The sequence below is a fragment of the Sylvia atricapilla genome, chromosome Z (genome assembly GCF_009819655.1).
Source record: "Sylvia atricapilla isolate bSylAtr1 chromosome Z, bSylAtr1.pri, whole genome shotgun sequence".
In the NCBI taxonomy this organism is placed as follows: domain Eukaryota; kingdom Metazoa; phylum Chordata; class Aves; order Passeriformes; family Sylviidae; genus Sylvia; species Sylvia atricapilla.
In genome coordinates this window covers 50,204,256-50,216,573 of record NC_089174.1, presented here as the reverse complement: position 1 = coordinate 50,216,573, position 12,318 = coordinate 50,204,256, and the positions used below count along the sequence as shown (strand labels likewise).

Below are 12,318 nucleotides of genomic sequence, written 5' to 3'. Positions count from 1 at the left end.
CTGGGAGGTTGAAACGAGGCCAATGCTCTGCCATTTTATTTTCAACCTCAAGAGCTTTCCCAACAAGTGTCAGTTGATAATGAGAATGGGAAGAGACCTCTAAAAGGTTAACATAGTTTGCAATATTTTAAGAGTGATTTTGAAATTTTTTGTAGTAAAAATACTTATTACTACACAGATGGATTGTCTCTGGGTGTTGACTAAAGCAGAACAGTGTGCCAAACAGGTTTCTTTTCTGCAATAAAAAAGCCATTTAAACCTTTGTGTGATCAACACCACTTAAACAATATTCCACGAATGTATAATGGGATGTGAGATAAAACATTCATGCATAAATTATATCCCACATTAAATTCAAAGCCCATGAAATAAGGTTTCAGAAATGTATTTTCTCTCTCTATCAATGTAGAAGATGCAGGTATTTAATGAATTACAAAAATTGCTGTGGACGGGAACTTCATGCTACTCAGCAATCCGATAGGTAGAGACAGACTCTTCCTAGTTTTCTGTCCAGGTCCTGATTGTGAAATGAAATGAGAACGTATCAGCCCTAATGCACGCTTGTTATACACCAATTTAGGCAAAAAGAGCCCACTTGTCTGTAGGTGTGAGGATTATTCTTATCAACAGACAAGACTAGAAAAATGCTTGGGACTGCAAGTTAAACCGTTATCTCAAACTCTCTCTCTCCCCCCTCCCCTGCCTTTTTTTTCCTTATTTTCCTTTTTTTTTTTCCTCTACTGTAAAAGCAGACAGAGCAAATGCAGTCCTGATGTGCTGAGGAGATGAGGAGACAATAGGAATGATCAGTTGTTGACATTTATTAGTTAATGGCAATAAATGTCACATCCATGGAATCAATCTTTTATACATCCCCTTCTTAATTTATCTACACAGGACAAAAAGGCATTATAGTGCTCAAGTCAAACACGTCAGAAGGGGAAAAATAAATTCTGTTATCTGTTCTCAGCTTTGCAAAAAATTTCCTCAGGCCTCAGCTTCCTTCTCTTAATATTCTTGTTTGTTGATGGGGTACAAACTTTCTGGTTGGCAGCTCCATATTGACCACTCACAGTCAGGAAGACGTGAAGAGGACAATCAGAAATGACAGTTTTAGAGCTCTTCAGAAAGAAGAAACTGGAGTCAGGTAAGCTGTATGCATCTGTGCAGCCTAACAAGTCCTACAGATATTTACAATCAGTAGATCCAGGCTAATACTTCTCATCCCTGAAACTCAGATCAGAATCTGGCCAGCAACCTCTAACCACTGGTGATTTAGGCAAGTGCAGCTGTGCTGAGAGCTCTTCCAAAGAAACTAAAGAAGTCTGCTTTTTAATTATAATATTTACATTAACTAACCTGTTCAACCGGGACAGAACATTTCAAGCAGGCTTAGGACACATTAATGATCAACTCACACAGCCATAAACAAGAAATGCAGCATGAGTCATTACAAAGAGTGCTTTCATGTTGTTTCTGATGTAGACCACAAAGGCTTGGGTCCTGTAGGACTTTTGTTAGGAAAATCACTCACATGAATTATAAAGCAGTTTTGAAAGATCACTTTGACATGTATTATGAAAATGCAGGACAGTCCTCTCAGAAACATCTTTAGTTCTTTTTAAGTCCCCTCTTAGAAAAGAGGAGGGAAATTATTATTCCCCTCCCCTAATACACAGGTTATTCTCCTTTGTTTTCCACCTTCATCATCTGTCCACCTCGTCACTGCGTTTTTTGGAACTAGTTTTCCCTAATACTTATTCCTCTGAACAGTTCCAGTAGACACTGCAGTATTGCAAACAGAATGTTTGACAGTGCTTTGCAGATCAGCCCTTCTTGGTTGCTAGTTATCAGTGGCAGGAACCTTTCCTGGCAGACAATCATATCCCTTGGCATAAAGTAGAGGGGTTCTTTGAAACTAATAAATATTTAATAAGAATAAAAAGTAAAGCTGGTGATATTAAAGGGACAGTTGAACAATTGAAAGTGTTACAATCAGAACAGATAATAATCAGAACAGATAATATGCAAATAATTTTGCTAATGAATTCTAGCTTAGGTAAAGTAGCTATTATGTAGAGATCCCCTGAATTCTATAGCCATCACAGTTTAGAAATACAAACTTTTCAGAAACAGCCTGGTGCTCTGGGAATGCAAATTTCCAACAGGACTTTTGGATACATCATGACAACTGAAGTGACTCAGATGTCTTTCCTTCAAATCTTTTCTACTTGGCTGCTTGATGGGTAATTCTTCATGCCAGTGGCAAGCCACGGTCCCAGATCCAAGACAAACCTGTTTCTCAGGAGAAACTACTCTATTCCTGAAATATTCAGGAGTTGCAAGCCCTCTTGTTTGATTCTGGTTCTCATTACAACACTCTACTGATCCATGATTTTTAGGAAAGATGTTATAACTATCAGATACAGGAATTTAGGTGAGTACCTGCTTTCAGAGGCAGTTGTGCCTACAGAGTAGGGCAACTCAACTTGTTTAGGTGTCAGCATTCATAATATTTTGCTGTCAGAATTCATGTAAAAAAACTGAAGAGGGGTCCGTGATTTGTCAGGCTTAGCAGAGTTTAGAATCCTCTGTCTCCAAATGGCTTCTGACCTAAACAGAAAGTCTCTGAGGAAGGAAGAACTGTTGCTTGTATTTTGACATGGGGAGCTGAGACTTGCAGGAGGAGAGGCTGACCTGACAGTTCTGATCATGGCTCCAGTGTTCCCAGGTGAGTGTCCTTGAACTTCTCCTCTTTTGTGTGAAGAGGAATGGGGCTGCTTGTGACTGGCCACTGCTGTGTTGTAAGGTTTTTTGCTTCCTAAACAAAATAACTAAAGCTCAATTTGTCATGGTGACTGTTCCACAATGTGAAATAAGACTTCAAGGTGCAGCTAACTCACTGCTCCTCAGCCAGCTAGCAGCAGAGGGCAAGTCAAGCTTCTGATACGGAAATGGCAGATGGCAAGATCTCTTCCACCCCAAAGCCCTATGACCCTAAACTCTTTTTGTTGTGCCTCATCTATGGCTTCAAGTTAGTTTTTGAATGTGCTTACATATATTTTTTACTGTTGAGTTTATCGTCTCTTCATTTTTTTGTTTCCCCCATTTTCTGTTCAAAACTTTTCATTTATTTTAATCTTCTAAGTGGAAGAGTTAACACTTTGCTTTAAAAATTGGATGTGTTTTGGTCTCTACAGACCAAGAAATTGCAAATACCTGCTGGCATACCAAGTGCAGAAAGCCTGGAATTTGGTATATTGTTACAACTATGAATTTTATAGACTGCTCAGTGTGTATTATTTAGAGATATAGCAATCTACCTCTTATTTCAAATTCATTTTCAGGAGCTGCTACACTTAAAAAATAGTGAGGGACTAAACATCCATTTGTTCTGTTTTGGTTCCTGCAGTGTTCAGTTTTTGACCATGAAAAACTGACTGGTAATGCTTATCTGAAACAGCTTAGCTTGTCAGGAAGACGACTTGTCCTGTCACTTTCTCACAAAAGATCAGGAGAAAAGATCCCAAGTGTGGGATACAGCACTGTAGCAAATGAAACTGTAAGACTAGCAGGAGCTAAAGAGAAAAATTATGGAAGCCTTTCTTTACCTTGGAAACAAAGCAATAACCTGAAATTAAATGCTCTGAGTGAAACCATGACTGCACTAAAACTAGCAAAAATTTCATTTTTATTGCACCTAGGATGAGACCTCTGTGTTTATGGCAAGTTAAGCTATCATTCTGTTAATAATAAAAGACTTACCTTTGCAGGTAGGTGGTGTTGTCCATGTTCCATTTTCTAAGCAAATGCTCCGCAGGGGCCCCTCCAGCATGTACCCACTGTAGCATGAATAGGTGATCATGTCTCCATACTGATAGAAGCTACCACGAATCAGAGCATTCTCTACATGAGCTGGAGGACCACAAGATATCTCTAAACAAAAGAAACCATCCAGATGTTGGTGAGCTGCACATGATACAGGTTTTAACCCTGATGCTGTCCGGGGGAGGTACCACAGACACACCTCTGGTGGTAAATCAGCAATGGAGTCCAAGGATCTGGACAAACTTAACAAGTGGGTTCATGAGAACCCTATGATGTTCAACAAGTCCAAGTGCAAAGAGCTGCACTCAGGTCAGGGCAATCCCAAACATGAATACAGAGTGGAAGAAGCCTGAGAAGGGCTTGGAGGTTCTTTTTGGTGAGAGACTGGACATGAGCCCGCGTTTATGTCCAACTGCATTTTCAGATGCAGCCTTGAAAGCCAACTGTACTGTGGACTGCGTCAAAAGAAGTGTGACCAGCAGGGTGAGAGATGGGATTATCTCACTCTATTTTGCCTTTTGAGACCCCATCTGCATCCATCCCTGGGATCCTCAGTACAAGAAATACACTAATCTCTTAGAGTGGCTCCACAGAAAGGCCACAAAGATGCTCAGAAGGATGGAGCATCTCTCCTACCGAGATAGGTTGAGAGCGGGGTTATTCAGCATGGATCGAGGAGAAGGCTTCAGGGAGACCTCACTGCAGCTTTCCAGTTTCTTAAGGAGTCTTATTAAGAGGAGGTAATATTTATATGGGAAGATGGAGGCGGAACAAGAAGCAATGGTTTTAAACCATAGAAAAAAGGCAGGTTTAGTTTAGGTTTCAGAAAGAAATCTTTACCCAGACAATGATGAGGTGCTGGAACAGTTGCCCAAGGAAGCTGTGGATGCCCCATACCTGTAAAGTGTTCAAGGCCAGGTTGGATGGGACCCTGAGCAACCTGATTTAATGAATGGCATCCCTGCCCATGGAGAGGGGTTGGGACTAGACGATCTTTAAGGTCCTTTCCAACCCAAGTCATTCATGATCCCATGAATCTAACAATATTGCTTGCAAGAAGTCAAAAGGCTTTCCAACATGCTTGCAAAAGGACACTGCCCTCTGTGTGTATCAATAAATACAAAAAAAGGTAGCGTATCCTCCAGCAGCTCTTGTCTCATCACCCATAATCTCGTGGGAATCACTCCTACGGTATTTAGGGTATCCAACAACCAATCCTAGCTCCAGGGCTTGCAAAAGGTAAATTAAGAAAACATTTACAAAAGGGCCTAGTAAACAGTAGGATGAATACTGTTGAAGCACCAAGCCATACAGATGTATTCTGAATCCTTTTAAAGGAACAAGTCTGTTAGAAAGAAAGAAGACACAGCTCTTCTCTAGAGCCTCTTAGAACCCTCTGGAAAGTACCAATCCCTGAGGAACTGTGTGTCTTGTACTTACTTTCACACTTAGCTGTGGCTGGAGTCCAGGTCTCATCAGCATTACAGGCGATCACAGACTGCCCCTTCAGCTGGTAGCCTTCCCTGCACCTGATGGATACATTCTGGCCAACATAAAAATCCACCTCTGATAGAAGGGCATTCTCTGGGATTATGAAAGGCACAGGACAAGGGTTTGCTGTTTAAAGAAAGGGTGTGAGGGAAAAGAAGAAGGGCAGAAAAAGAGAGGAAGGGAGACCACCTTAGAATAGTTTCTGCAAATTTCAAACCCAAAACATATGAAAAGCAATAGAAATGGAGGCTGCACATGAGTCTAATTTAATTTGAAATTATGCAATTTGGGTCATAAAATAATAATCAAAAATGCCTACTTCACTGCTGTCACATGGCTTGGCTGATGTCAGGAGAGAACATACTAAGGATTAAGGGAGAAATATTCTACTTTTTACAGTGCAATCATTCTCTCTTGTCCTTCCTGTTTACCATAACCTTTCCACAAAAAAGAACCAGACCTATCCTACTTGATGTTTGGAGGGGCTGGACCAATAAAGAGCAGCAAAAATTCAGATGTTTGATTAGAGACTTACTATGATATTCATTAAGAGTTTAGAATCTCTCTAATTTTATTTACTGCTGTCTGTAAGCTTGCTGGGCTATTTGTCTCATCACCAATGGGGAAAATATTTGCTCTATAAAGAGCAGAAATTTATGTCAGTTTCTTGATACTAAAATGAATGAATACTTTGTGATACAAAAATTAAATGTCTCAACCATCCCAAGACTACACTAGGTCTTAAAATTAGTTACAGGCACATGCAAGGAAGGCTATTGTGGGTGTGGGGCACTGCACATATACATAATGTGCTATTTCACAGAATTGCAGAAGAATTGATACAGCCATTGGATCCAACTTGCTTCTCCAAGCCAGGCCAGCTAGGTCAGAAGTTGCTCTGGAACTTGACCAGAAATTTGAGATAAATTTGAGTAACTGTGGATGGAGATCTCATGTTCTCTCTGGGTCTCTGTTCCTCTGTTTGATGGTAAAAAGTTTCCTCAAAAACTTCACTGGCGCTTCCTTTATTGCAGCTAGCGTTCATTGCCTTTCAGTCTACCACTGTGCAACTCTGAGAAGAGTTTGGCACTTTCTCCTTTACACCCTGTCAATATGTCACTTGTGGACATCAATAAGATCTCCCTTTTGCCTTCTCCTCCAAATCATTCTCTCACCTCCTTCTACTATATGTTAAGTGGTTGACTGTAATAACTCCATTTTATGTCATCTTTCCAACCAGAGGGAGCTATGCAGAAGACAGCTTGTTATTTTACTGTCACAAAAATACACTCAGAGAAATGAATGCTTTAACTTGTATCACTAAGTGCTCCTGTTGTTTCTCTGCATAAACTTTTCCATTACAAAGCAAACACACACGTTTACAGAGAGGCAAGGGATTACTCCATCTTCCATCTCTTGTGCACTCTGCTGCTGGTTCTCCTTCCAAGCTGTATCCTCTCTCACAGAGATATGTTACTGTACTGCCAACTGTATTGTTTTCATAAATTGCTTTCCCATTCAGCAAGGAAACTGGAATTTTGCATCTGGTCTCTGCAAAAGAAGGGGTCTTATTAATTCAGCTTGATATTAGTCCTGGACTTAAAACATTTCCTGAATTAATAACACAATAGGTTTAAAGTCACCATAGACTTGTGAATCATGAAGAACATTGATTCAGTAGCCCTGGGAAGGAAATGTCGCCAACCTAGAAAAGAAGCTCCTCCTGGTGACAGAGAAAAGCCCCAGCAAAATGGGGAAGTGAGGACACATTTATGACTTCATACTGGGGCCAGTAAGGCAGAAAGATGGAAATCATTATTTCTTGCCACTGACAGACTCTCCAGAAACCCCATGTTACAAAATCACTTCTCAAAAGCAAATCGGTTGGATTATATGATATGCATGCATAAGAGAGAAGCTATTGCTTGTCCCAGATCGGAATGTTCCAGGACATGAAACCAAACAGTTACCTTCACACAATGGCAGGGGTTTACTCCAGCTCCCATTGGCAAGACATGTGATATTCTGGGGCCCAACAAGATGGTATCCAGAGCTGCACACAAAGGTTACATTACTTCCATATGTGCATCCAGTAGAAATGGCCTCTGCTTTTTCAATAAAGGGATGCAGCCCGCAAGTAATTTCTAGGAGAGAAGAAGACTTCTGGGTTATATACACACAATGAAGACTATTCTTTTTATGAGTTATACACTATCTGATAGCTCTATTTTCACCCTGAATTAATGGAAAGACAGCAAGGAAGAAGCTGTGAACTGTTAAATGGAGAAAGTAATGTAATTCCTTCCCCGCCCTTTCTCCTGGGGTTCACACTGCAGACACCAGAAAATGTGTCCAAATGTATTTGGTGGCGTTATAAGATACGAGGTATGTTCAAACCAACAGATCCAGAATATTTCTTCTGTGCAGGCCTTAAGCTGCATTTTTGGTCTCCTTTGTGCCCCTACAGTGGAAAATTATCTCAGTATGTTCTCAAGAACAATGGCAGTAGTTAAGAAGAATCTTGACCTCTGTCCCACACTGTGGAGACCAAGTAAATTCATCAAAGGTGAGAAGAATGCAAGGCATAGGACTATGACATCAGCAAGAAAAGATGGAAAATGATTTATTGGTAAAGACTATAAATATTGGCATTTTATTTTTAAGCTGTGAAATAAGTAATAAATAAGTAATAAATCCTTCTTTCTAGGCTTCCTCAGTTACTAATTTTCTTGACAGAGAGCCAAGATTTGATCCTAGGGAGCACAGCTGTCATATCCAGGCACACTGAGTGGTGAGGATATACTTGCTTTGGCATGGCAGGGATGAACGTGATGTCCAAAGCTCTGCACACCACAATTCAAGGCAAGCCAGATACAGCAGGCCACATTCCTACCCTACTGACCTCAGCACAACCCTCTCTATGCTTGTGCAATTTCAGTGTGCCAAAAGGACATTGCTTCAGAACAGAGTGACACTGCCAAGGAGAATTTCTCTGCTGGTTTCTCCTCTGTCTCCTCCTTTTACAGTCCCTCTGCTGGAGGGAAAGACAGGGAGGAAGCCAGACAAAACACTCTCCTCCTGCCCTAGCTTTCCTGGACATCACGTTGCTCTGGTTGCTACTTACGCATGCATGTAGGAGCAGAAGGGCTCCACTTTTTGTCAACGTGGCAAATCCTTCTGCTTGGCCCCTGTAGCTCAAAGCCAGGGTCACAGCCGTAAAAAACTTCACTGCCAAACAGGAACTCCTCTCCCTGAACAGATCCATTTTCTATCATGTCTGGGGGTCCACATGATATTCCTGTAATGTAAGCAATACTTTCCAATCAAACAAAATGTATATTGTCCTGTTCACAGCTTCTCCACAGGTTTTACTCTGAGAAACAGGAAAGAACACAACAGTTATCTGGTCATTGCCAGGAATTTGCTCCCGAGTAGCAAACTTGGTGCTTTCATTTCGTGTTATAAGTAAAAAATCTATTGTGACTGTGCTCAATAAAGAAGCCTCAGGAAACTGTTGCCTCTTTCAGCCAACAGATGAAGTGCATGTAGGCGTTTATGTAGAAACTCCTATTTCAGCACTGGAATCAATGACATCACAGAGAAGTGATGTACCTTTGAGAATGACATCCACAGAGACGAATTTAAGAATGCTAAATACCTGTGACTCCTGGCAACTGTGTTCAGAGGTCCTCAGTAACCTCAGAACCCACGACCTCAACTGTTAGAACTACTTAAACCTGGAAGCTGCAGAGGAGCAAGGCAGAAATGTGTAGAGATTTCCTTCACACTAAATCCTGCACACACCAGCAATTCTGCCTTTCCAGGTTGTTACCAGTGGTACTTACCAAAAATTTTTAGGTAAATGCAGATAGTATGAGTTATAAAGCAAAATGGGCATTAGTGATTTCTGTTGTGTGATATCACCCTTGACCAACATTAAGTGATATACTCAGGTAGGACGTACTTCTACACACTGGCACAGTGCCACTCCAAAGCTTGTCTTCTTGGCAAGTCCGTTCTGCATTACCCTGTGAAACAATAGAAAATGCTCAAAGAACAACTTTACTTTAGTTAACTCTTTCCTCCCACCAGCTTTAGTATCCAACAAGGTGAGGGGGCTTTTTCTGCCTCCAATGTAGTCAACATGTGCCACCAATGTAAAGAGAAAATGAAGTGCTACAGCCCAAGCCCAATGAGTAGAATTTATGGTAGAACTTTCTGCAAAATGATGGGTGTTCTTTATAAGCCAAAAGTTTCTGGGACCAGTTAGTTAGTTCTCTTGTCCTTATATCTCTTAAGTATCTTTTTTGTCAGGTTTATAATTTTTATTCCTAGGAATGTGTTGGGATGACAAATTTTCTCCTTTCAGGACTCACTTATAGGAAATTCAACCAGCAATTTTTCAACAACAGTACAAGCTTGTGTTTGATACACATGATGTGCTGATTTAAACACATCCCAAACACTCATTCTTTATATTTGCCTGTAAATTACATTATTTCTTTTTTACATACAAATTTTATAGGCAGGAATTAGTCTAATAGGACTTAGTCTACAAGTCTAATAGCTCAGGATTTAATTCTTTTTTTTTTCTGAGACATGGAGAACAATACTTAATCCTGTCCTTTACTATAATATACTTTCATTACAAAGCAGACCCATGGATGAACGGCAGCTGGTTGACCCGCTGTTGTACAGCATCAGACCCAATGGACTGCTTCCCAAAGAGAAAAAGCAGGACTTCTCTCCTGCAGTGGGGACACAGTTTGACACTAGGTGGCGAAACTGGATTATGAAGCTCGGAAGAATTTACTACTGTATAACAACATTTGTTTATTACTTCCTAAAATTATTTGAAATGGCAACTCTATCTTTTTTTATCTGGTCTGAATACTAACACCTTCACCCCCAGTGATACTGCATATTTGACAACATAATGAAAATTAAAGTCATTGTTACCTAAGCATTCTCCAGACTCTTCTTACTTTTATCTTGACTGAGGGAATTAACTTCTGACTGGGTGATTTTACATGCACGAAGTTCTTAATTAATTACTGGTGTTATAACAGTACAAAGGAAGGGCAATCCTGCACCGTGCTTGGCACTCACAAAAGCAGCTTAGGAGCCCTCTGTCCTGGAGACACCTCACCACCTCATGTCTCACTCTGTCATCACCTGGGGCAGTGGAGATCATGCTGTGCCTTAGCAACTTACTGTCATTTCTGAATACACTGCAGCTTTTGAAAACACCCCTGACGCAGCTCTGAACTTGTCAGCCTGAATCCTGATACTGGGATACAATGCTGTTTCAGAGCTCAGGTGGGATAAAAGCTGTAATAAAAACAATGGACAGGAAAGAACTTTGATTCCTCCTCCGTCAGGGAATGAAGCTGCCATTGAAAAAAATGGAATACCTTTGATCTATCACTTTAATACCATCTAGCAATGTCATAGAACTGAGGGCAGTGGAGTTTATGTGAACTTTAAGTCTGGAAGGCACAGTTCTTGGCACAGAGATATAATGCTTGGGACACTATGAAATGGAAGAAAATACCCCACAGTCTAACTCTGGTTAAAGAACCAGGTCAAGGGAGTGATACGTGAAAAATTACCTCTTCCATGACTTATGGTCACAAGTATGTGTAATATATTTGCAGAGGGCTTTAGTTAAGAAAACTCAAATGCTGCAAGACACTTGCTGGACATATACCTCTGAACAGAATTCCTATATTTGCTTCAAACCTTAAGCCATTCAAAGACTGCCCCGAACATACCCATGAACTCTCTACAGACAATAACAATAGCAGCACACACTTAGCTTCTATGGCATCAATATGAATGAGTCAATCCACAGCAATCACACAGGAACTGAAAATGAAAACTAAAAGCTTAGAGTGTTGGAGATCTGTGCTTGCTTACTTGTAATTCATAGCCAGAGTCACATTTATAAAGAGACACATCTTTGTAATTGTATTTAGTGCCAACCACAAATCCATGCTCTGGAGACTCTGGAGTTCCACAGGACACAGGACTGCAGATGTCATCAGAAAATGGTGGCACCCAAACACCATTTTCCTGGAAAAAGAAAATGTAATTAGAAATATAAAAGCACTGCTTTATATCTGCAATTCATATCTAATTGAAAAAGAAAAATCATAGTAGAAGCATCTAGTTGCTGTGGGTGTAACGATATAATATCTGTTCAATCCTTTATCAAACATAGTAATTTAAGTAAAATTTTTAAAATGTTAACATAGGCTGGGGTTTGTCTTTGGCAGAAACACTTAGCTTAAGACTTAAAAGATGTAACAAAAAGTAAAACGGGGAAAAGAAGCTTGGAAAAGCAAGTGCACTGGTGCAAGGTCACCTAATCGCTCAGGAAACACAAAAGAAGAATGAAAACTACTTCTGCCTGATTTCATGTTTTGTATTTCTCTCTTGGTTGAATGTCTAGTGCCATGACTTAGTGCTTCAGCAGCCTATTCCGACTCACTGAAGGAAATCTGATACCTGAAGAAACACTGTGGAAACACTTCCACAGATATTTGATAGAGCAAAATGAGGGGAAAACATTTAATAAGAAAGACTTACTCTGCAAACCCACACATGCTCAGTTTTTCTCATAAGAGCATACCTAGTGACTTTAAAAGTCTACTTACAAACTTAAGATGAGACTGTCCACAGTTAATGTGACAGGAGGTTATCAGTGGACTTGATGAAGATGTTTGTTCTTTAATACTCAGAGGATTCAAGTGTCTACAGGTGTACAGTGGATTAAAATGTCTGCTCCTGCTATTCTGGAGAAAAAGCTCTGAATGCAATCCTCAAAATACATTAGAAATCTTGGACACAACTTTTTAAAATCTCAGACATGATTTAGTGCCTAGAATGTGATAAAATGAATGCTTTTCTAAAGGACAGCCTCAGCTTTTGACAGAAGAAGAAAATATTTTCTAGTTCTGAAAGTCTACACTTAGAAAACAAATAATTGTTCTTATT

At 40.2% G+C, this 12,318-nt stretch overlaps 1 protein-coding gene across 1 annotated transcript in view; it reads right to left on the bottom strand.

The window, feature by feature from the left end:
• SVEP1 (sushi, von Willebrand factor type A, EGF and pentraxin domain containing 1) overlaps positions 1–12,318 on the bottom strand; it is a 119,083-nt gene that overhangs the window by 11,047 nt on the left and 95,718 nt on the right. The window contains exons 40-46 of the mRNA XM_066339716.1: positions 11,239–11,394; positions 9,284–9,347; positions 8,444–8,617; positions 7,290–7,463; positions 6,697–6,870; positions 5,269–5,445; positions 3,766–3,936 (exon numbers count right to left, since the gene is read on the bottom strand). Coding sequence (XP_066195813.1) covers positions 3,766–3,936; positions 5,269–5,445; positions 6,697–6,870; positions 7,290–7,463; positions 8,444–8,617; positions 9,284–9,347; positions 11,239–11,394 — 1,090 coding nt within the window. The remainder of the gene's footprint in view (positions 1–3,765; positions 3,937–5,268; positions 5,446–6,696; positions 6,871–7,289; positions 7,464–8,443; positions 8,618–9,283; positions 9,348–11,238; positions 11,395–12,318) is intronic.